Consider the following 24,811-nt stretch of genomic DNA (forward strand, 5'->3'; position numbering starts at 1 on the left):
GTGCTGGGCTGGGTTGGGCTGAGCTGGGCTGGGTTGGGCTGAGCTGGGTGTGCTGAGCTGGGCTGGGTGAGCTGGGCTGAGCTGGGTGAGCTGGGCTGAGCTGGGTGAGCTGTGCTGGGCTGGGCTGTGCTGAGCTGGGCTGGGTTGGGCTGAGCTGGGTGAGCTGGGCTGTGCTGAGCTGGGCTGGGTTGGGCTGAGCTGGGTGAGCTGTGCTGGGCTGAGCTGGGTGAGCTGGGTTGGGCTGAGCTGGGCTGTGCTGGGCTGGGTTGGGCTGAGCTGGGTTGGGCTGAGCTGGGCTGGGCTGAGCTGGGTGAGCTGGGCTGAGCTGGGTTGGGTTGGGCTGAGCTGGGTGAGCTGTGCGGGGCTGAGCTGGGTGAGCTGGGTGAGCTGGGCTGGGCTGTGCTGGGTTGGGTTGGGCTGAGCTGGGTGAGCTGGGCTGGGTTGGGCTGAGCTGGGTGAGCTGTGCGGGGCTGAGCTGGGTGAGCTGGGTGAGCTGGGCTGGGTTGGGCTGAGCTGGGTGAGCTGTGCGGGGCTGAGCTGGGTGAGCTGGGCTGGGCTGTGCTGGGTTGGGTTGGGCTGAGCTGGGCTGTGCTGAGCTGGGTGAGCTGGGCTGGGCTGAGCTGGGTGAGCTGGGCTGGGCTGGGTGAGCTGGGCTGAGCTGGGTGAGCTGGGCTGGGTTGGGCTGAGCTGGGTGAGCTGTGCGGGGCTGGGCTGGGTGAGCTGGGCTGAGCTGGGTGAGCTGGGCTGTGTTGGGTTGGGCTGAGCTGGGCTGTGCTGGGCTGGGTTGGGCTGAGCTGGGTGAGCTGGGCTGGGCTGAGCTGGGTGGGCTGGGCTGGGCGAGCTGGGCTGGGCTGAGCTGCGTGGGCTGAGCTGGGTGAGCTGGGCTGGGCTGTGCTGGGCTGTGCTGGCCTGAGCTGGGAGAGCTGGGCTGGGCTGGGTTGGGCTGAGCTGGGTGAGCTGAGCTGGGTGAGCTGTGCTGTGCTGGGCTGGGAGAGCTGGGCTGGGTGAGCTGGGTGAGCTGTGCTGTGCTGGGCTGGGAGAGCTGGGCTGGGTGAGCTGGGTGAGCTGGGCTGGGCTGTGCTGGGTTGGGTTGGGCTGAGCTGGGTGAGCTGGGCTGGGCTGAGCTGGGCTGTGCTGGGCTGGGCTGTGCTGGATTGGGTTGGGCTGAGCTGGGTGAGCTGGGCTGTGCTGGGCTGGGCTGTGCTTGGCTGGGTTGGGCTGAGCTGGGTGAGCTGGGCTGGGCTGAGCTGGGCTGTGCTGGGCTGGGCTGTGCTGGGTTGGGTTGGGCTGAGCTGGGTGAGCTGGCTGGGCTGAGCTGGGCTGTGCTGGGCTGGGCTGTGCTGGATTGGGTGGGCTGAGCTGGGCTGTGCTGGGCTGGGCTGTGCTGGGTTGGGTTGGGCAGAGCTGGGTGAGCTGGGCTGGGCTGAGCTGGGCTGGGCTGGGTTGGGCTGAGCTGGATGTGCTGGGCTGTGCTGAGCTGGGTTGGGCTGAGCTGGGTGAGCTGTGCGGGGCTGAGCTGGGTGAGCTGGGCTGAGCTGGGTGAGCTGGACTGGGCTGAGCTGGGCTGAGCTGGGCTGTGCTGGGCTGTGCTGTGTTGGGTTGGGCTGAGCTGGGTGAGCTGGGCTGGGCTGAGCTGGGCTGGGCTGGGTTGGGCTGAGCTGGGCTGTGCTGGGCTGTGCTGAGCTGGGTTGGGCTGAGCTGGGTGAGCTGTGCGGGGCTGAGCTGGGTGAGCTGGGCTGAGCTGGGTGAGCTGTGCGGGGCTGAGCTGGGCTGAGCTGGGCTGTGCTGGGCTGGGCTGTGCTGTGTTGGGTTGGGCTGAGCTGGGTGAGCTGGGCTGGGCTGAGCTGGGCTGGGCTGGGTTGGGCTGAGCTGGGCTGTGCTGAGCTGGGTTGGGCTGAGCTGGGTGAGCTGTGCTGAGCTGGGTGAGCTGGGTGAGCTGTGCGGGGCTGAGCTGGGTTGGGTTGGGCTGAGCTGGGCTGTGCTGGGCTGTGCTGAGCTGGGTTGGGCTGAGCTGTGCTGAGCTGGGTGAGCTGGGTGAGCTGTGCGGGGCTGAGCTGGGTTGGGTTGGGCTGAGCTGGGTGAGCTGGGTGAGCTGTGCGGGGCTGAGCTGGGTTGGGTTGGGCTGAGCTGGGTGAGCTGGGCTGAGCTGGGTGAGCTGGGTGAGCTGTGCGGGGCTGAGCTGGGTTGGGTTGGGCTGAGCTGGGTGAGCTGGGTGAGCTGTGCGGGGCTGAGCTGGGTTGGGTTGGGCTGAGCTGGGTGAGCTGGGCTGAGCTGGGTGAGCTGGGTGAGCTGTGCGGGGCTGAGCTGGGTTGGGTTGGGCTGAGCTGGGCTGAGCTGGGTGAGCTGGGTGAGCTGTGCGGGGCTGAGCTGGGTTGGGTTGGGCTGAGCTGGGCTGTGCTGGGCTGTGCTGAGCTGGGCTGGGTTGGGCTGAGCTGGGTGAGCTGGGCTGAGCTGGGTGAGCTGGGTGAGCTGGGCTGGGCTGTGCTGGGTTGGGTTGGGCTGAGCTGGGCTGTGCTGGGCTGTGCTGAGCTGAGCTGGGCTGGACTGGGTTGGGTGGGTTGAGGTTCTGAAGGGAGTTGCTGCCTCCCAGCGGTTGGTGGCGCTGCGCTGTGGCGCGGCTAGGATGCAGCGCGCGTGCGCAGGTAAAAGGGGGCGGGGCGCGATGACTGACAGCCTGACGGACCACTGGGGAATAGACCCAAAACTCAACCACTGCCGGAATCAAACAGAGCGAAACAGAGCCGGCAGCCGGAGAGAGGGGGGGAGGGGGCGGGACTTGCCCGGCTGGGGGTGGGGAGGGGAGGGGGCTTGCCCGGCTGGGGAGGGGGCGGGGCCTGGCCGGCGGGGGATGGGGAGGGGAGGGGGCTTGCCCGGCTGGGGAGGGGCGGGGCCTGCCAGGCTGGGGATGGGGACGGGGCGGGGCCTGCCTGGAGGGGGAGGGGGCCAGCCCGGCTGGGAGGGGAGGGGGCGGGGCCGGAAGCGCCAATTGGACAGCCCGCTGACCTTTACCCGTAACCCCGGAAGTTGAAGAGAGGAAGCTCCACAGACTGGAAATGGTGAGTGAGAAATAGAGAGAGAGAGAGAGAGAGAGTGACCACTGTGAGGGTCAGTACAGGGAGAGAGAGAGAGAGAGTGACCACTGTGAGGGTCAGTACAGGGAGAGAGAGAGAGAGAGTGACCACTGAGGGTCAGTACTGAGAGAGAGAGTGACCACTGAGGGTCAGTACTGAGAGAGAGAGTGACCACTGTGAGGGTCAGTACAGGGAGAGAGAGAGAGAGAGTGACCACTGTGAGGGTCAGTACAGGGAGAGAGAGAGAGAGAGTGACCACTGTGAGGGTCAGTACAGGGAGAGAGAGAGAGAGAGTGACCACTGAGGGTCAGTACTGAGAGAGAGAGTGACCACTGAGGGTCAGTACTGAGAGAGAGAGTGACCACTGTGAGGGTCAGTACAGGGAGAGAGAGAGAGAGAGTGACCACTGTGAGGGTCAGTACAGGGAGAGAGAGAGAGAGAGTGACCACTGTGAGGGTCAGTACAGGGAGAGAGAGAGAGAGAGAGTGACCACTGAGGGTCAGTACTGAGAGAGAGAGTGACCACTGAGGGTCAGTACTGAGAGAGAGAGTGACCACTGTGAGGGTCAGTACTGAGAGAGAGAGTGACCACTGAGGGTCAGTACAGGGAGAGAGAGAGAGAGAGTGACCACTGAGGGTCAGTACTGAGAGAGAGAGTGACCACTGAGGGTCAGTACTGAGAGAGAGAGTGACCACTGTGAGGGTCAGTACTGAGAGAGAGAGTGACCACTGTGAGGGTCAGTACTGAGAGAGAGAGTGACCACTGTGAGGGTCAGTACTGAGAGAGAGGGAGTGACCACTGTGAGGGTCAGTACTGAGAGAGAGGGAGTGACCACTGAGGGTCAGTACTGAGAGAGAGAGAGTGACCACTGTGAGGGTCAGTACTGAGAGAGAGGGAGTGACCACTGTGAGGGTCAGTACTGAGAGAGAGGGAGTGACCACTGAGGGTCAGTACTGAGAGAGAGAGAGTGACCACTGTGAGGGTCAGTACTGAGAGAGAGAGAGTGACCACTGTGAGGGTCAGTACTGAGAGAGAGAGAGTGACCACTGTGAGGGTCAGTACTGAGAGAGAGGGAGTGACCACTGTGAGGGTCAGTACTGAGAGAGAGGGAGTGACCACTGAGGGTCAGTACTGAGAGAGAGAGAGTGACCACTGTGAGGGTCAGTACTGAGAGAGAGAGAGTGACCACTGTGAGGGTCAGTACTGAGAGAGAGAGTGACCACTGTGAGGGTCAGTACTGGGAGAGAGTGACCACTGTGAGGGTCAGTACTGAGAGAGAGAGAGTGACCACTGTGAGGGTCAGTACTGAGAGAGAGAGAGTGACCACTGTGAGGGTCAGTACTGAGCGAGGGAGTGACCACTGTGAGGGTCAGTACTGAGAGAGAGAGAGTGACCACTGTGAGGGTCAGTACTGAGAGAGCGAGTGACCACTGAGGGTCAGTACTGAGAGAGGGAGTGACCACTGTGAGGGTCAGTACTGAGAGAGAGAGAGTGACCACTGTGAGGGTCAGTACTGAGAGAGCGAGTGACCACTGAGGGTCAGTACTGAGAGAGAGAGTGACCACTGTGAGGGTCAGTACTGAGAGAGAGTGACCACTGTGAGGGTCAGTACTGAGAGAGGGAGTGACCACTGAGGGTCAGTACTGAGAGAGGGAGTGACCACTGAGGGTCAGTACTGAGAGAGAGAGTGACCACTGTGAGGGTCAGTACTGAGAGAGAGTGACCACTGTGAGGGTCAGTACTGAGAGAGCGAGTGATCACTGAGGGTCAGTACTGAGAGAGAGAGTGACCACTGTGAGGGTCAGTACTGAGAGAGTGAGTGACCACTGTGAGGGTCAGTACTGAGACAGAGAGTGACCACTGTGAGGGTCAGCACTGAGAGAGCGAGTGACCACTGTGAGGGTCAGTACTGAGAGAGAGAGAGTGACCACTGTGAGGGTCAGCACAGAGAGAGAGAGTGACCACTGTGAGGGTCAGTACTGAGAGAGAGAGTGACCACTGTGAGGGTCAGTACTGAGAGAGAGAGTGACCACTGTGAGGGTCAGTACTGAGAGAGAGAGTGACCACTGAGGGTCAGTACTGAGAGAGCGAGTGACCACTGTGAGGGTCAGTACTGAGAGAGAGAGTGACCACTGTGAGGGTCAGTACTGAGAGAGAGAGTGACCACTGAGGGTCAGTACTGAGAGAGAGAGTGACCACTGTGAGGGTCAGTCCTGAGAGAGAGAGTGACCACTGAGGGTCAGCACAGAGAGAGAGAGAGTGACCACTGTGAGGGTCAGTACTGAGAGAGAGAGAGAGTGACCACTGAGGGTCAGTACTGAGAGAGAGAGTGACCACTGAGGGTCAGTACTGAGAGAGCGAGTGACCACTGTGAGGGTCAGTACTGAGAGAGAGAGTGACCACTGAGGGTCAGTACTGAGAGAGCGAGTGACCACTGTGAGGGTCAGTACTGAGAGAGAGAGTGACCACTGTGAGGGTCAGTACTGAGAGAGCGAGTGACCACTGTGAGGGTCAGCACTGAGAGAGAGAGTGACACCACTGTGAGGGTCAGTACTGAGAGAGAGAGAGAGTGACCACTGTGAGGGTCAGTACTGAGAGAGAGAGTGACCACTGTGAGGGTCAGTACTGAGAGAGAGAGTGACCACTGTGCGGGTCAGTACTGAGAGAGAGAGTGACCACTGTGAGAGAGAGAGTGACCACTGTGAGGGTCAGTACTGAGAGAGAGTGACCACTGTGAGGGTCAGTACTGAGAGAGAGAGTGACCACTGAGGGTCAGTACTGCAGAGAGAGTGACCACTGAGGGTCAGCACAGAGAGAGTGACCACTGTGAGGGTCAGTACTGAGAGAGAGAGTGACCACTGAGGGTCAGTACTGAGTGAGAGAGTGACCACTGTGAGGGTCAGTACTGAGAGAGAGAGAGAGAGAGAGTGACCACTGTGAGGGTCAGTACTGAGAGAGAGAGAGTGACCACTGTGAGGGTCAGTACTGAGAGAGAGAGAGAGAGAGTGACCACTGAGGGTCAGCACAGAGAGAGAGTGACCACTGTGAGGGTCAGCACAGAGAGAGAGAGTGACCACTGAGGGTCCGTACTGAGAGAGAGAGTGACCATTGTGAGGGTCAGTACTGAGAGAGAGAGTGACCACTGAGGGTCAGTACTGAGAGAGAGAGAGTGACCACTGTGAGGGTCAGCACAGAGAGAGAGAGTGACCACTGTGAGGGTCAGTACTGAGAGAGAGAGAGTGACCACTATGAGGGTCAGTACTGAGAGAGAGAGTGACCACTGAGGGTCAGTACTGAGAGAGCGAGTGACCACTGTGAGGGTCAGTACTGAGAGAGAGAGTGACCACTGAGGGTCAGTACTGAGAGAGAGAGTGAACACTGAGGGTCAGCACTGAGAGAGAGAGTGACCACTGTGAGGGTCAGTACTGAGAGAGAGAGTGACCACTGTGAGGGTCAGTACTGAGAGAGAGAGTGACCACTGTGAGGGTCAGTACTGAGAGAGAGAGTGACCACTGTGCGGGTCAGTACTGAGAGAGAGAGTGACCACTGTGAGAGAGAGAGTGACCACTGAGGGTCAGTACTGAGAGAGACCACTGAGGGTCAGTACTGAGAGAGAGAGTGACCACTGTGAGGGTCAGTACTGAGAGAGAGAGTGACCACTGAGGGTCAGTACTGCAGAGAGAGTGACCACTGAGGGTCAGCACAGAGAGTGACCACTGTGAGGGTCAGTACTGAGAGAGAGAGTGACCACTGAGGGTCAGTACTGAGAGAGAGAGTGACCACTGTGAGGGTCAGTACAGAGAGAGAGAGAGAGAGAGAGAGAGAGTGACCACTGTGAGGGTCAGTACTGAGAGAGAGAGTGACCACTGTGAGGGTCAGTACTGAGAGAGAGAGTGACCACTGAGGGTCAGTACTGAGAGAGAGAGTGACCACTGTGAGGGTCAGTCCTGAGAGAGAGAGTGACCACTGAGGGTCAGCACAGAGAGAGAGAGAGTGACCACTGTGAGGGTCAGTACTGAGAGAGAGCGTGACCACTGAGGGTCAGTACTGCAGAGAGAGTGACCACTGTGAGGGTCAGCACACAGAGAGAGAGAGTGACCACTGTGAGGGTCAGTACTGAGAGAGTGACCACTGTGAGGGTCAGTACTGAGAGAGAGAGACCACTGAGGGTCAGTACTTAGAGAGAGAGAGAGTGACCACTGAGGGTCAGCACAGAGAGAGAGTGACCACTGTGAGGGTCAGCACAGAGAGAGAGTGATCACTGAGGGTCAGTACTGAGAGAGAGAGTGACCACTGAGGGTCAGCACAGAGAGAGAGAGTGACCACTGTGAGGGTCAGCACAGAGAGAGGGAGTGACCACTGTGAGGATCAGTATTGAGAGAGAGAGAGAGAGACCACTGTGAGGGTCAGCACAGAGAGAGAGTGACCACTGTGAGGGTCAGTACTGAGAGAGAGAGTGACCTCTGAGGGTCAGTACTGAGAGAGAGAGTGACCACTGAGGGTCAGTACTGCAGAGAGAGTGACCACTGAGGGTCAGCACAGAGAGAGTGACCACTGTGAGGGTCAGTACTGAGAGAGAGAGAGTGACCCCTGAGGGTCAGTACTGAGAGAGAGAGTGACCACTGTGAGGGTCAGCACAGAGAGAGAGTGACCACTGTGAGGGTCAGTACTGAGAGAGAGAGTGACCACTGAGGGTCAGCACACAGAGAAAGAGTGACCACTGTGAGGGTCAGTACTCAAAGAGAGAGTGTGACCACTGAGGGTCAGCACTGAGAGAGAGAGACCACTGTGAGGGTCAGCACAGAGAGAGAGTGACCACTGTGAGGGTCAGCACAGAGAGAGTGACCCCTGAGGGTCAGTACTGAGAGAGAGAGTGACCACTGTGAGGGTCAGTACTGAGAGAGAGAGTGACCCCTGAGGGTCAGTACTGAGAGAGAGAGAGAGAGTGACCACTGAGGGTCAGTACTGCAGAGAGAGTGACCACTGAGGGTCAGCACAGAGAGAGTGACCACTGTGAGGGTCAGTACTGAGAGAGAGAGTGACCCCTGAGGGTCAGTACTGAGAGAGAGAGTGACCACTGAGGGTCAGCACAGAGAGAGAGTGACCACTGTGAGGGTCAGTACTGAGAGAGAGAGTGACCACTGTGAGGGTCAGCACACAGAAAGAGTGACCACTGTGAGGGTCAGTACTCAAAGAGAGAGTGTGACCACTGAGGGTCAGTACTGAGAGAGAGTGACCACTGTGAGGGTCAGCACAGAGAGAGAGTGACCACTGAGGGTCAGCACTGAGAGAGAGAGACCACTGTGAGGGTCAGCACAGAGAGAGAGTGACCACTGTGAGGGTCAGCACAGAGAGAGTGACCCCTGAGGGTCAGTACTGAGAGAGAGAGTGACCACTGTGAGGGTCAGCACAGAGAGAGAGTGACCACTGTGAGGGTCAGTACTGAGAGAGAGAGTGACCACTGTGGGTCAGTACTGAGCGAGAGAGTGACCACTGTGAGGGTCAGTACTGAGCGAGAGAGTGACCACTGAGGGTCAGTACTGAGGGAGAGACGGAGAGAGTGACCATTGAGGGTCAGTACTGAGAGAGAGTGACCACTGTGAGGGTCAGTACTGAGAGAGAGAGTGACAACTGTGAGGGTCAGTAGAGAGAGAGGGAGTGACCTCTGAGGGTCAGTACTGAGAGAGAGAGTGACCACTGAGGGTCAGTCCTGAGAGAGAGAGAGAGAGAGAGTGACCACTGTGATGGTCAGTACAGAGAGAGGGAGTGACCACTGAGGGTCAGTACTGAAAGAGTGACCACTGAGGGTCAGTACTGAGAGAGAGAGTGACCACTGTGAGGGTCTGTACAGAGAGAGAGAGAGAGAGTGACCACTGAGGGTCAGTACTGAGAGAGTGACCACTGAGGGTCAGTACTGAGAGAGTGACCACTGAGGGTCAGCACTGAGAGAGTGACCACTGAGGGTCAGCACTGAGAGAGTGACCACTGAGGGTCAGCACTGAGAGAGTGACCACTGAGGGTCAGCACTGAGAGAGTGACCACTGAGGGTCAGCACTGAGAGAGTGACCACTGAGGGTCAGCGCTGAGAGAGTGACCACTGAGGGTCAGCACTGAGAGAGTGACCACTGAGGGTCAGCACTGAGAGAGTGACCACTGAGGGTCAGCACTGAGAGAGTGACCACTGAGGGTCAGCACTGAGAGAGTGACCACTGAGGGTCAGCACTGAGAGAGTGACCACTGAGGGTCAGCACTGAGAGAGTGACCACTGAGGGTCAGCACTGAGAGAGTGACCACTGAGGGTCAGCACTGAGAGAGTGACCACTGAGGGTCAGCACTGAGAGAGAGAGTGACCACTGTGAGAGACAGTACTGGGAGAGAGAGTGACCACTGAGGTACAGTACTGAGAGAGAGAGTGACCACTGTGAGAGACAGTACTGAGAGAGTGTGACCACTGAGGGTCAGTACTGAGAGAGAGTGACCACTGAGGGTCAGCACAGAGAGAGAGAGTGACCACTGTGAGGGTCAGTATTGAGAGAGAGAGAGACCACTGTGAGGGTCAGCACAGAGAGAGAGTGACCACTGTGAGGGTCAGCACAGAGAGAGTGACCCCTGAGGGTCAGTACTGAGAGAGAGAGTGACCACTGTGAGGGTCAGCACAGAGAGAGAGTGACCACTGAGGGTCAGTACTCAGAAGAGAGTGACCACTGTGAGGGTCAGTACTCAGAAGAGAGTGACCACTGTGAGGGTCAGTACTGAGCGAGAGAGTGACCACTGAGGGTCAGTACTGAGGGAGAGACGGAGAGAGTGACCACTGAGGGTCTGTACTGAGAGAGAGTGACCACTGTGAGGGTCAGTACTGAGAGAGCGAGTGACCACTGTGAGGTTCAGTAGAGAGAGAGGGAGTGACCACTGTGAGGGTCAGTACTGAGAGAGAGAGTGACCACTGTGAGGGTCAGTCCTGAGAGAGAGAGTGAACACTGAGGGTCAGTACAGAGAGAGAGAGTGACCACTGAGGGTCAGTACTGAAAGAGTGACCACTGAGGGTCAGTACTGAGAGAGAGAGTGACCACTGAGGGTCAGTACTGAGAGAGTGACCACTGAGGGTCAGCACTGAGAGAGTGACCACTGAGGGTCAGCACTGAGAGAGTGACCACTGTGAGAGACAGTACTGAGAGAGAGAGTGACCACTGTGAGAGACAGTACTGAGAGAGAGAGTGACCACTGATGTACAGTACTGAGAGAGAGAGTGACCACTGAGGTACAGTACTGAGAGAGAGAGTGACCACTGTGAGAGACAGTACTGAGAGAGTGTGACCACTGAGGGTCAGTACTGGGAGAGAGTGACCACTGTGAGGTTCAGTACTGAGAGAGAGAGAGTGACCACTGTGAGGGTCAGCACAGAGAGAGAGTGACCACTGAGGGTCAGTACTGAGAGAGTGACCACTGTGAGAGACAGTACTGAGAGAAAGAGAGTGACCACTGAGGGTCAGTACTGAGAGAGTGACCACTGAGGGCCAGTTCTGAGAGAGAGAGAGTGACCACTGTGAGGGTCAATACTGAGAGAGAGAGTGACCACTGTGAGAGACAGTGCTGAGAGAGAGAGTGACCACTATGAGGGTCAGTACTGAGAGAGAGCGTGAGTGAGTGTTGAGTTGCACTGTTAAAGGGTCAGTACTGAGGGAGTGCTGCACTGTCAGAGGGTCAGTACTGAGGGAGTGCTGTACTGTCAGAGGGTCAGTACTGAGGGAGTGCTGCACTGTCAGAGAGTCAGTACTGAGGGAGTGCCGCACTGTCAGAGGGTCAGTACTGAGGGAGTGCCGCACTGTCAGAGGGTCAGTACTGAGGGAGTGCCGCACTGTCAGAGGGTCAGTACTGAGGGAGTGCTGCACTGTCAGAGGGTCAGTACTGAGCGAGTGCTGCACTGTCAGAGGGTCAGTACGGAGGGAGTGCTCCTTGCTCCAGTCCTACTCTGATCCTCCCCCACAACTCTTATTCTGTTACATCGATGACCATATTGATGCCGTGCGTGCTATCATCTGGGCCTGGAAAAATGTATCCATATTATCTTTTAATTTCCTCCCCTCCCTGATCTTCACACGCTCTACCTCTGACATTTCCTTTCCCTTTCTTGATCTCTCTGTCTCTATTTCTGATGATCACCAATATTCATTACAAACCCACCGACTCCCACAGCTACCTCGACTACAGCCCCTCACACTCCACTTCCTATAAGGCCTCCAGCCTAGTGTCTCCACCTCCAACGCACCTGTTCCAAAGGTGCCACCTTCAAAAACTGCTCTTCTGACCTGTCTGCCTTTTTCCTCAAACGGGGTTTGCCTCCCCTACTGTGGGTGCTAGGGCTTCACCTGTGTCTGACCCATCTCCCGCACCTCTGTCCTCACCCCATCGCATCCCACACAGAACCATGACAGGCTCCCTCTTGTCCTAATTTTTCACCCCACCAACCTCTGCATTCATAGGATTGTCCTCCACGATTGCTGCCAACTCCAGCGTGATGCCCCAACGAAGCGCATCGCTCTCGCGCTCACTCTCGCTCCTCCCCGACCCAGTCAGCACTTTGCAGGGACTGTTCCCTCAGTTACACCCTGGTCCACTTCTCCATCATGCCCAACTCCCCATCCCCTTCCCACACCGCCTTCCCCTGCAATTGCAGAAGGTGCAAAACTTGTGACAATAATAAAGATTATTATCATAAGACAGCCCTCTCACCTAGGAATCTATCCGGGTGAGAGAAATCTTTGGTGTAATTGCGCACACAGGTTGGTAAATACACAGAAATGAGTGAATGACAATGAGAAATAAATGATAATTCAGAGGGACAGACGGCAAAGATGTACGGGTTGGGTGGATTGGTCATGCTAAATTGCCCTGTAGTGGGGTTGCTGGGTTACGGGGATAGGGTGGAGGTATGGGCTTTGGTAGGGTGCTCTTTCAGGGGCTGGTGTAGTCTCGATGGGCCGAATGGCCTCCTGCACTGTAAATTCTATGATTCTATGATCACACTAACTCAGTAAGAAGTCTTACAACACCAGGTTAAAGTCCAACAGGTTTGTTTCGATGTCACTAGCTTTCGGAGCGCTGCTCCTCTGACCCTTTGACAGTGCAGCACTCTCTCAGCACTGACCCTCTCACAGTGCAGCACTCCCTCAGTACAGATCTCAGACAGTGCAGCACTCCCTCAGTACAGATCTCAGACAGTGCTGCACTCCCTCAGTACTGACCCTCTGACAGTGCAGCACTCCCTCAGTACAGATCTCGGGCAGTGCAGCACTCCCTCAGTACAGATCTCAGGCAATGCAGCACTCCCTCAGTACTGACCCTCTGACAGTGCAGCACTCCCTCAGTACTGACCCTCTGACAATGCAGCACTCCCTCAGTACTGACCCTCTGACAGTGCAGCACTCCCTCAGTACTGACCCTCTGACAGTGCAGCACTCCCTCAGTACTGACCCTCTGACAGTGCAGCGCTCCCTCAGTACTGACCCTCTGACAGTGCAGCACTCCCTCAGTACTGACCCTCTGACAGTGCAGCACTCCCTCAGTACTGACCCTCTGACAGTGCAGCACTCCCTCAGTACTGACCCTCTGACAGTGCAGCACTCCCTCAGTACTGACCCTCTGACAATGCAGCACTCCCTCAGTACTGACCCTCTGACAATGCAGCACTCCCTCAGTACTGACCCTCTGACAGTGCAGCACTCCCTCAGTACAGATCCTCAGACAGTGCAGCACTCCCTCAGTACAGATCTCAGACAGTGCAGCACTCCCTCAGTACAGACTCTGTGACACGGAAGCACTCTTCCCACCACCCTCCCCCTCTCAGTACCGTTTACCTCCTCCCTCCTCACCATCCAAGGCACCAAACATTCCTTTCAGGTTTAGCAGCATTTCAGTGATAGCTCCTTCAATTTGGTTTATTGTGTTTGCTGCTCCCAATGTGGTCTCCTCTACACCGGCGCAACTAAACGCAGACTGGATGACCATTATGTGGAACACCTTCGTTCAATCTGCGAGAACGACCCCAGCCTTCCTCTCGCTTGTCATTTTAACTCTCCATCTTGCTCTCGTGTCCATCTTGGCCTTCTGCAATGCCCCAGTGAAGCCCAATGCAAATTGGAGGAACAGCACCTCATTTTCCGGTTAGACACATTACAGCCTTCTGGGCTCGACATTGAATTCAACAACTTTAGACTGTGAACTTTCTCCTCCATCATTACCCCACTTTTTGTTTTGTTTACCCCAAAGCAGCGCCCCTCCACCCCCTGCCAATGGCCAGCTGTCACTCGTTCATTAGTTTTACTTTCACTGACCTTTGTTAACACATTCTGCTATTTTACCTTTATGCCACTATAAGCACCTTCTTTAGTCTTTAAAGCCACCATTAACAATCCCTTTCTCATGTGTCCGTAACGCTTTCGTCAATCTCTCCTTAGCTCCAACCTATCCTTGACCACCCATTCTGCTCCACTTCCTCCAACCCTTCTCCTACTTTATAATCCATCACATTTCTACCCATCTTCAGCTCTGAAGAAAGAGGCATACGGACTCGAAACACTAACTCCGGTTCTCTCTCCACGGATGCTGCCGGACCTGCTGAGATTATCCAGCATTTCCTGTTTTTATTATGGAAAATACTTTCCTGTTTACTGTGCGAACGCTTGTTGTTTTTTTCCTCCTGATCACTCATAAGTTCTTTGATTTTTCCATGGAGCTATCTACTCATTTTCAGTGTTTCTGCGTTCTCTACCACCCACATAACACTTTTCTTTGTTACTTTAATATCATCTAAATCCTTTACATTTTCGATCGCTTCACTTGCACTGAGAATTCCTTGTGCTGCCTCCTCTTTCCCTTTTTTATACCAAGTTTCCTAAACCGGAATTGTTTTAAAGATGTGCCAACATTCCTCAAAGATATCTTTTATTCTCTGTCTGTATTCCACAGTAACTTGCTTTTCACTCTAGTCTTTTGGAATATGGCGTGACCTAGACCAGTTCCAATGAAGGGTCATTATGGAATGGAAACATCAACTCTTTCTCTCTCCATAGACCTGTTTTTACAACACTTTCTGCTTTGATTTCTTTTTTTAAAAATATGTTTTATTGAAATTTTTTTCCCAAACAACAATTTTTCCCCTCTTACAAAGCAAACGCAACAATAACAATACAGAAATTTTTAACAATACACAAGTAACAAAACCTCTTTATCTTTGACCTAAACTAAACTAACCCCCCCCCCCCCCACCCTCCCCCCTGGGTTGCTGCTGCTGGTCATCTGTCTTCCCTCTAACGTTCCCCTAGAAATGGCTGCCACCGCCTGGTGAACCCTTGGGCCGATCCTCTCAGGGCAAACTTTATCTGCTCCAGTTTAATGAACCCCGCCATATCATTTACCCAGGCCTCCAGTCCGGGGGGTTTCGCCTCCTTCCACATGAGTAGGATCCTGCGCCGGGCTACTAGGGACGCAAAGGCCACAACGTCGGCCTCTTTTGCCTCCTGCACTCCCGGCTCTTCCGCAACTCCAAATAGAGCTAACCCCCAGCCTGGTTTGACCCGGGCCTTCACCACCCGCGAAATCACTCCCGTCACTCCCTTCCAATACCCTTCCAGTGCCGGGCACGCCCAAAACATATGTGCGTGGTTTGCCGGGCTCCCGCCACACCTCCCACATTTGTCCTGCACTCCAAAGAACCTGCTCAATCTTGCTCCCGTTATGTGTGCTCTATGTAGCACCTTAAATTGAATCAGGCTAAGCCTGGCGCATGAGGAAGAGGAATTTACCCTGCTTAGGGCATCAGCCCACATACCCTCCTCTATCTCCTCCCCTAGTTCTTCTTCCCACTTTCCTTTCAGTTCGCCCACCAACTCCTCACCCTCTTCCCTCAGCTCTCGGTAAATCTCTGACACCTTGCCCTCTCCGACCCACACCCCTGAAAGCACCCTGTCCTGTATCCCCTGTGTCGGGAGCAACGGAAATTCCCTCACCTGTTGTCTAGTAAACGCCCTCACCTGCATATATCTCAAGAAATTTCCCCGGGGCAACTTATACTTTTCCTCCAATGCTCCCAAGCTCGCAAAAGTCCCATCTATAAATAAATCTCCCACCCTCCTAATTCCCAACTGGCACCAGCTCTGAAATCCTCCATCCATTCTTCCTGGGGCGAACCCATGGTTGTTCCTGATTGGGGACCCCACCAGGGCTCCCCGCACCCCTCTCTGTCGCCTCCACTGTCCCCAGATATTCAATGTTGCTGCCACCACCGGGTTTGTGGTAAACTTTTTAGGTGAGATCGGTAGCGGCGCCGTCACCAGCGCCTCTAAACTCGTCCCTTTACAGGACTTTCTCTCCAGTCTTTTCCACGCCGCTCCCTCACCCTCCATCATCCATTTACGTATCATTGCCACATTGGCGGCCCAATAGTAATCGCCCAAGTCTGCTTTGATTTCTTGATTGTTCTCTACATTTGCAGTCTCCGTTAGTTTGCTCTTTGAGTTCCTGCAAAGCTGAGTTCGTGTGACCATAGAATCAGAGAATGGACAGTGCAGAAGGAGGCCGTTCAGCCCATCGAGCCTACACCGGCCCCTGAAAGAGCACCCAACCAAACCCCATACCTCCACCCTATCCCCGTAACCCAGCAACCCCACTACAGGGCAATTTAGCATGACCAATCCACCCAAACCGCACATCTTTGCCGTCTGTCCCTCTGAATCATCATTTATTTCTCATTGTCATTCACTCATTTCTGTGTATTTACCAACCTGAGTGTGCAATTATTTCTCTCACCCGGATAGGTTCCCAGGTGAGAGGACTTTCCTATGATAATCTTTGTTATTGTCACAAGTAGGCTTACATTAACACTGCAATGAAGTTACTGTGAAAATCCCCGAGTCGCCACATTCCGGCGCCTGTTCGGGAACACGGAGGGAGAATTCAGAAAGTCCAATTCACCTAACAAGCATGTCTTTCGGGACTTGCGGGAGGAAACCGGAGCGCCCGGAGGAAACCCACGCAGGCACAGGGGGAGAACGTGCAGACTCCCCACAGACGGAGTTCTGAATTCTCCCTCTGTGTACCTGAACAGGTGCCGGAATGTGGCGACTAGGGGATTTTCACAGTAACTTCAGTGCAGTGTTAATGTAAGCCTACTTGTGACAATAACAAGTTCGACAAAAACGCCATTTTCCTCAGCATAAGATCGTGGGTTCCCAAGAGTGGAAAGACATGAAAGACAGAATCAAAGGGAGAAGCAAAGAACAAGTCGGACAAAGCGTTCTATCGAAAGCACAAATCAGTTGTAAAACTGCAAGAAACATGATCATGAGTAGGCCATCAGGCCCCCCAGATTGGTTCCATCACGGCTAATCTTCTACCTCAACTTTTCTTTCCTGTCTTATCCTCATATCCCTTTATTCCGTTAACGGCCGAACAATTTATCAATCGCAATCTACTCAACAACTGAGAATCCACAGCCTCCCCGGGTTGAGAATTCCAAAGATTTACCACACTGAGCGAAGGAATTTCTCATCTCTGTCCGAAATGGCTGGCCCCTTATCCTAGGACTGCCCACTAGTTCTGTACACTCCAGCCAGGGGAAACAGCCTCAGCTCCGACCGTGCCAAGCTGAAGCATTTTATACGTCTCAATGAGATCACCTCTCATTCTTCAAAACTCCAAAGAATCCTTGCCCCATTCTACCTGCACTCTGCACAGTGACTAACACTGTTGCTTCACAGCTCCAGGGTCCCAGGTTCGAATCCGGCTTGGGTCACTGTCTGTGCGGAGTCTGCACATCCTCCCCGTGTGTGCGTGGGTTTCCTCCGGGTGCTCCGGTTTCCTCCCACAGTCCAAAGATGTGCAGGTTAGGTGGATTGGGCATGATAAATTGCCCTTAGTGTCCAAAATTGCCCTTAGTGTTGGGTGGGGTTGCTGGATTATGGGGATAGGGTGGAGGTGTCGACCGTGGGTGGGGTGCTCTTTCCAAGAGCCGGTGCAGACTCGATGGGCCAAATGGCCTCCTTCTGCACTGTAAATTCTATCTATCTATGAAGGTGGAACCAAGGCGAATGGTTGGAGTTCAGGTAGAGATCAGGCATGGTCTAAATGAATGGTGGGGCAGGTTCAGGAGGGTGAATGACCTCTGTTCCAGTGTTGATGTTGAATGATGCGGTTTCCAATTTTGTAAAGTATCGCATGAGAGCAACTTCAATAACCGTTGAAATCTTGTCTGCCTCTTTGCTTACAGTTTTCTACATCCCATTTCTATATTCTCCAGAGCTGATACCTTCCATCCGAAACTATCCATCCAACATCCTTCCAATGTACTTGAACAAAACCTTTCATCCGTAACTATCCATCCAATATCCTCCCAATTTACTTGAACAAAACCCATGACGTTTTATATTTTAGCCTTGTAGCATCAGCATTTCTCAAGTTCCAATGTTTCAGCTTTTAGGCATTTCCCATGATTTTCATAACGTGGAGAAATTTAAGACAATCCTGGAAATGAGTCCAAATACTTTGCTACTTTCTGTTTAATGGAAGTACTCCAAATCTATATAGTATCATTTATAAAACCTAGGCTAACCAAGACACTGACCCAGATTGTGTAGTACATGAAAACTACCACCCTGAAGGTGGCTATTATTCTCTGTCGATCAACTTCCTGGAAACTATTTTCGGTATAAAGTAGCTTTCCGCTGCTCCTTCATATTGATTTCCTAAAGAACCCTCATTTGTGTCACTCTGAATAAATAAAGGTAGCACGAATTCTGCCTCCTGATTTTTCTCCTGAATGACTTGATTCTCAGATATGTCCCCTTTTTGATTTTCCCCATCAGAGGAAATAGTTTCTCGGTAGCTAACCCACCTTGATTGGATCACCCGCTTAATTTTAGACCTCGAGGGTATGCAAGCCAAGTTTACACACAGCTAATCTCTTATGTCCTCGTCATTCAGCCTCGGTTATATTCTGGTAAACTTCCTCCAGGGCCAGCATATCCGTCCTGAGGGTTGTATCCAGAATTGAATGCGGTTCCTGCCCAGTTGAGATCTGATCAATGCTCTGTACAGCAATGAAGCAGCCGGTTGTGATTGCCAGGGACCTGACTTTGGTGGAGGTAGAGTCTCCTCTCGCACTCCACTCACATTCTTGTTTGTGATTAGTTTGTTCAGGGGCTGTGCGGAACCCGTAAGGGGTTGAGGCTTTGATAGGTATGTGGCGATGTGAGGTTTGGCTGTTGCCCAGATTTTGTTTATTGTCACGTGTACCAAGGTACAGTGAAAAGTATTTTTCTGCGTTTTTAAAATTTGTTCATTCTTGGGATGTGAATGTCGCTGGCAATACAGCTATTGTTGTCTATTTCTTTTGCCCTTGTGAAGGTGGTGGTAAGCCGTGTTCCTGAACTTCTGAAACTATCTGGTGTAGGCACACCCACATTGTAGTTAGGGAGGCAGTTCCAGTATTCTGACCCAGTGATATTTGAAGGAATGGCGATATATTTCCAAGTCAGGATGATGTGTGGCTTGGAGGGGAACTTGCAGGTGCTGGTGTTCCCATGTTTCCGCTGCCCTTGTCTTCTAGGTGGTAGAGGTCGTGGATTTGGAAGGTGCTGTTGAAGGAACCTTGGTGAGTTGCCGCTGTGCATCTCGTAGATAGTACACATGGCTGCCATAGTGGTGGTGAAGTGAGTGTTTAAGATGGCGATTGAGATGCCAAGTTTTGTCCTGGATCGCGTTGAAGTTCTAGTGCTGTTAGAGCTGCGCTCATCCAGGCAAGTGGGGAGAATTCCATCACATCCCTGACTTGTGCCTTGTAGATGGCGGACAGACTTTAGGGAGTCAGGAGGTGAGTTACTCTCCGCAGGATTCCCAACCATTCCTGTCCTTGTAACCATAGTATTGATACAGCTGGTTCAGTCAATGGTAAGCTCCAGGGTGTTGATGTTGGAGGGATTCAGCGATGGTAATGTCATTGAACATCATGGAGAGTTGGCTCGATTCTTGTTGGATGTGGTCATTGCCTGGTACTGGTGTAACGTGAGTGTCACTAGCTCCTGAAGGCAGAACATGCTTTACAAAGTTCATTGCTTAACTTCCTCTCGTTGTTTTCTCTCTCAGGCTACTGGAGCAGATCAAGTAGTTGGAATGGGCCTGGTGGGCTTCAGCCTGGTCGTTTTCACCTACTACACCATCTGGGTCATCGTCTTGGTGAGCACGGTTTTTATAAATGACGTGATACTAGATTCGGATAATGGTAGTTTAAACACTTTCATCAATCAGGAAAACGCTTAGCCCTTGAACTCACTTCCAGCATTGTTTTAAATTTCCCTCTTTTCTGACCCCTCAATCCAGTTCCACCATTCATTATGATCGTTGCTAATCTACACTCCTCCCTTCCAATTGCCTGCCTGCTCCCCATATCCATTAATTCCCATTGTACCCAAAAATCATATCAATCTCAGTCCTGATTATACTCATCACCTGAGCACTCTCAGCCCTCTGTAGTCTAAGTAATTTAATGTTAAGAAGTTTGCATTAAGAAAATGTGAAAAATGAGGCGCATAAAAAAATATTTAAGGAAAAAAAAGAAGTTTGCATTAAAATAATATTTAAATGTTAAACTATTTTCATTGGTGGGGAGGGTCATTTCCAGAGGACACAGATTTACGATAGTTGGTAGGAAAACCAGAGGGAGGTGAGACTGCGAGTGAATTGTTGTGATCATTGCCTGAAAGGGCGGAGAAAGCTCTTCCGTATTGACTTCCTTCAAATGGCCATTAGGTACATAGCTACGAGGAAAGGGTAGCTGCTGTTGCTAACTTTTCGGTTGGTTCAATTGCTCTGTTTTATTACCTTTGCTCTCGGGTCGCCAGGTATCTTTATGATACCGCCACGAGGTTCAAGTCATGATCAATAACTCAATACACCGATTAGTAAGATTCAAATCAAAGCACATTTATTATACACAGTAATCGCTACTCATGCACAAATTCTACATCTAAGCTACTTCTACAACTAACAGGATTACACTTAACTTCGGACTGGCCCACCAGGTCAGGGGAACAAATGGCCTTTCGTTTGGGTTCTGAGTCTGCGGGATTCGAAGTTGGTACGGACTGGTAGCTAGGAGCGCCTATCTCGTAGCGAGCGTTGAATTAAAACTTACGGTCTTTCGGCGGTCACTGCACCAGTCACGGTCAAGGTTGGTTCACGTTGCTGGGTGACCCGGGCAGGACGAAGAGAGCGAGTTGAACTTGGGGGCTTAACTTTATAGTCCCCAGGGGCTTCCCGCCTTTCGGGGCGGACCCTGTACCTGGTTCTAGGTGATTGGACTTTGTTCCAATCGCTTGGTTCGATTTCTCCAATACTGGAGCGGTTCCGTGATCGATGGGCGGTCTTGAGGTGTCCGTTAGCCTCTTTTGTGTTGGCTCCTGCTGGCGCCGGGGAATCTGGCTTAGTTTTGTGTCCCCCAAATGTTGCTATTGTTCCCGGGGATTGCTCATTAGTATGTAGATGGCTGCTACATTATTATGCTGATGGTCGGTATCAATGCTGTCTGGGCTTTTGCAGAGTTTCAATACACACCAAACCTGCGCCTGCTGGTTTCTGCCCTTGTTGGCTGAATTTCCCTTCAGTCTTTGCCGTTCGCCATTTTAAATCGGGACTTGGCCAACTTAGGTGGCTACACTGCGTTGTCCTTTCAAAAAGGGCTGTCACAGGCGCAATGGGCCGAATGGTCACTCAGTGCTGCTTATTTCTTATACACGGTACGAAAAAAAACTGCAGTGCGTGTGTCTGTTTGACCTTATTGCCACACGGTAGCACAGTGGTTAGCACTGTTACTTCACAGCGCCAGGGTCCCAGGTTCGATTCCTGGCTTGGGTCGCTGTCTGTGTGGAGTCAGCACGTCCTCCCCATGTCAGCGTGGGTTTCCTCCGGGCGCTCCAGTTTCTCCTCTTAAAGTCCCGAAAGACGTGCTGTTAGGTAATTTGGACATTCAGAATTCTCCCTCCGTGAACCCGAACAGGCGCCGGAGTGTGGCGACTAGGGGCTTTTCGCAGTAACTTCATTGCAGTGTTGATGTAAGCCTACTCGTGACAATAATGATTATTATTATTACATTCTCTCCATGTCTGTGTGGGTTTAACACCCACAAGCCTTTAATTTGAAAAAAAATAATTGGGTACTCTAAATTTATTTTTTAAAAATTATTATTTTAAAAAGCACAAAACAGTCATACTTTATGTCTCAAACAATCCCTTGGCTGCATTGAGGTACCATTATTTCTCTCCTTTTCAACTTGGGTTGTGGTCAAAATCCCCCAAACACGTGCACAATAATCACCACTAAACAGTCCCGATATCAGACACTGATATCTTCCAGCCTCCTGCAGGAGGAAAGTGGTTTTTCACCGAATCCGACCTGAAAAATTGTGAATAGATGTGCTGACCAAAGCCATTCTTGTGTTGCAGCCGTTTGTGGACAGTAGCCACATTCTTCACAGCTATTTCCTGGCACGTGAGTATGCTGTGATCCTCCCCGCCGTCGCAGGTCTGCTCCTGGTTTTATTAGTAGGTGAGTGCACGGACTTCTTTGTTGGCCAGTAACTGCTTCCTCAAAGCACTCGAGCCGCTCTCAGCCGGCTAGATACCACTGCCAGCCGCCTTCAGTTGGATGATTGATGATGGAAATTGGTCCCTGTGGTAGGGGAGGAAACTGTGGTCCAGGTTCTTGTTTCACACTGAGTCCCGGTTGGCCACTATGTAACGTTACTTTAAGGCAGACCTTCAGATTAATACTGATTAACAAAAAGGGAAGATGTTTAATCTCGATCCATCTGTTCTCTCAATTCCCAGTCACAATGTCTCTGGATTCTGGGGGGTGTTCCCGAACTCAGAGCTATGACGTGTGCTGGAATTCTGTTTATTTTAAGGCTTGTGATCTTTCCCAACATCACTGTCTAAAAGAAACTATTATATAGGTCCCGTGTTGTTAAAGGCAATCATGACAAACCAGCCCTGCTTTGAGGGGGTCGCGTCTTTCGAATGTCAAACTGTCTCGCCTTTCAGCTGGCGTAAAAGATCTCGAGACATTATTCATAGCAAAGCAGAGGAGCCACCTCTGATTCCCTGGCAATATTTATGCCTTAACCAACGTCGGGTAAACCGATTACCCAGTCACGTATCACATTGTCCAAAACATGTGCGGGTTGGGGATGGGGCTGGGGTGGGCCTAGGTAGGGTGCTCTAGCAGAGGATCGATGCAGACCCGATGGGCCGAATGGCCTCCTTCTCCACTGTCGGATCCTGTAATAGCCAGGCCTTGCCGAGTGCAATTCCGTGTTTCCCACATGAACTGCGGTGACGAGTCTTCGCAGAAACCTCATGGAAGCTAAAGTACTTTGGCACATCCTGAAGATGTGATTTATAAATTCAAGTCCTTTTATTTCAGCGCCTCTTAGGAGCTAGTCAGAGCAGAGCTTGCGATCGCTTCCCGTTGGATATGTGTAACCAGCAGAAGAATGCACGCTGTAGGAGGAAATGAAATACATTTGACAGCTGAGAGAGAAATGAGAGGTTCGAATTCATCAGGAAAGATTGAGCAGGAAAAGTTGGGGTTCTTTACTGTAGAAAAGAGGAAGCTCAGAGGGGGAGGGTGCCATGATAGAACTCTTTCAAATTCTGAGGGGATCTAATTGGGGAAATGAAGCACTAAATGTGCAGGTTAGGTGGATTGGCCATGATAAATTGCCCTTAGTGACCAAAAGGGTTAGGATGGGTTATGGGGATAGGATGGAAGTGAGGGCTTAAGTGGGTCGGTGCAGATTCGATGGGCCGAATGGCCTCCTTCTGCACTGTATGTTCTATGTTCACTGTCCCCACCTGTAGGGAAGGCCAGAACAGGAACCATAATTCTAAGATAGTTGCCTTTTATTTGCAGGAAAGAATTTGGGACAACCCTTACCCAGGGAGTGGTGCCAATGTGGAATCTGAAGGATTGGTTGGGGTTAACAGCATCAATGCATTTAACGGGAACGCACTGGGTGAAAGGAATTGAAGGGCATGGTGAGGGTGGGAGGAGGCCTGTGCTGATTCTAAACCGCTTGGGCCTCATTGGCCTGTTTGCGTGCTGTAAATTCTGTGGCTTAAGAGCAGAATTTTCCTGACACTGTTCTATTCTCTTCTCTTTTCTCCCAGGAACGTTTGTTGCTATGGTTATGTGGAAAAACAGAAAACCTGCGAAGAAAATAGATTAAGCAGGATTCAAATGAGAATACAGATTACCCCAATGTCAACTCGTCCAGGTCAGAAAACGGCGGAAACCGAGGATTTAATTACAGACGGCGGATTAACCAACTTTCCTGCTTTGAGATGCTATTGTACATTGTTGTTTTTTGACCGTCTGATGTATTATAAACCAGTCTGTAGTGGAATTCCACGGTTTGGACACAGTGCCACCTTGTGTTAACCTATCAATACTGTAATTCCAGTGTGCAAGTTGAACATTGTGCTTCGTCTCAGAGAAACACTATATATGACAAAAATCAGTCTCGTCTTGAAATGCTTGCGTAAAATTGCCTGTTGAAAGGCGAGGCTGAATTACTTAATAGTTATACATTGGAGGGGCTGACAGGTATGGTTCTTATCGGGAGGGGTTAAGCTGTCTTGACATTCGGTGGCACTACCATCGCTGAATCCCCCACTGCCAACAACCTTGGGGTTACCATTGAACAGAAGCTGAACTGGACTACCCATAGGAATACTGTGGCTCCAAGAGCAGCTCGCTGGCTAGGAATCTTGTGGCTTGACACCATCCAGGACAAAGCAGCCCTTGCTTGACTGGTATCTCTTCCACAAGCATTCACTTCCTCCACCACCACAGATGCACAGTGGCAGCCGTGTATACCATCTTCAAGATGCAATGCATGAACTCACCAAGGTTTCTTGGACAACACCTTCCAAACCCACGACCTCTACCATCTAGATGGACAAGAGCAGCAGATACCTGGGAAACCCACCGCCTGGAGGTTCCCCTCCATGTCACTCACCACCCTAACTTGGAAATATATCGGCCGTTTCTTCACTGTCGCTGGGACAAAATCCTGGAACTCCTTCCCTCACAGCACTGAGCGTGTATCTACACCACAGACTGTAACGGTTCAAGAAGGCCTGCTCAATGAGCAATGAATGGTGACCTAGGCAGCGATGCTCCTATCCCATGAATGATTTTTTTCAAAACCATTGTGGAGCTCGAGAAAGCATTGGGGAAAGAGTTTAACACGAGTGAGTGCTGTGTTCACCAATTCCAAAGGCCGTTTGTCAAAATTTCTAATTTTTAAAAAAAAGTGCTGTGAAACCAAGTCGAAGCTTTACCATGATTTAGTCTGCAGTACAATAAAGACCACTTCCTGTATGTGTTGGCGAGTGTGTTGAAGAATAATGTCACCGCTGTCACGTACTGTAGGTGTTGAGGCAGCTAGGAGATGAGTGGTGTATGTCCAGCAGATGCAGACTGAAATTTATATCCCAAACCTCAGTGTGAGAAAGTGTGTTCAGCTGCTCCTGTGCAGAGCTGCTTGGCTGCCTGACCAGGTTTTAATGTTTTAAAAGTGTTTTAGGCAGTGTCCAGTTCTCTCCGCATTATAAAGATTGTTTATAAAGAATCTGGGACCAGGATGGTCACTCGAGCTCTGCTCAAAATCCAGTGTTTTATTTCGTGCA

The 24,811-nt window shown here is 52.2% G+C and overlaps 1 protein-coding gene across 2 annotated transcripts; it reads left to right on the forward strand.

Moving 5' to 3' along the window:
- Positions 1-2,965: 2,965 nt before the first annotated feature.
- dpm2 (dolichyl-phosphate mannosyltransferase subunit 2, regulatory) lies at positions 2,966-24,503 on the forward strand. Of its 2 annotated transcripts, none has more exons than XM_072488777.1 (4): positions 2,966-3,056; positions 19,209-19,298; positions 21,563-21,665; positions 23,288-24,503. In XM_072488777.1, the coding sequence occupies exons 1-4, from the start codon at positions 3,054-3,056 to the stop codon at positions 23,344-23,346; spliced, it is 255 nt and encodes an 84-aa protein (XP_072344878.1). In that variant the 5' UTR covers positions 2,966-3,053; the 3' UTR covers positions 23,347-24,503. The 2 variants fall into 2 exon arrangements, with proteins under 2 accessions (XP_072344878.1, XP_072344880.1); XM_072488779.1 differs by lacking the exon at positions 2,966-3,056 and adding an exon at positions 18,678-18,717.
- The last annotated feature ends 308 nt before the right edge of the window (positions 24,504-24,811 follow it).

This window comes from Scyliorhinus torazame, chromosome 22, assembly GCF_047496885.1.
Source record: "Scyliorhinus torazame isolate Kashiwa2021f chromosome 22, sScyTor2.1, whole genome shotgun sequence".
NCBI classification, from domain to species: Eukaryota; Metazoa; Chordata; class Chondrichthyes; order Carcharhiniformes; family Scyliorhinidae; genus Scyliorhinus; species Scyliorhinus torazame.

Excerpts from the sequence above, each read along its gene's own strand:
- dpm2 (XM_072488777.1), top strand. Across the intron at positions 19,299-21,562 it reads CCATCTGGGTCATCGTCTTG|CCGTTTGTGGACAGTAGCCA; the intron begins GTGAGCACGGTT and ends CTTGTGTTGCAG. Across the intron at positions 21,666-23,287 it reads GCTCCTGGTTTTATTAGTAG|GAACGTTTGTTGCTATGGTT; the intron begins GTGAGTGCACGG and ends CTTTTCTCCCAG.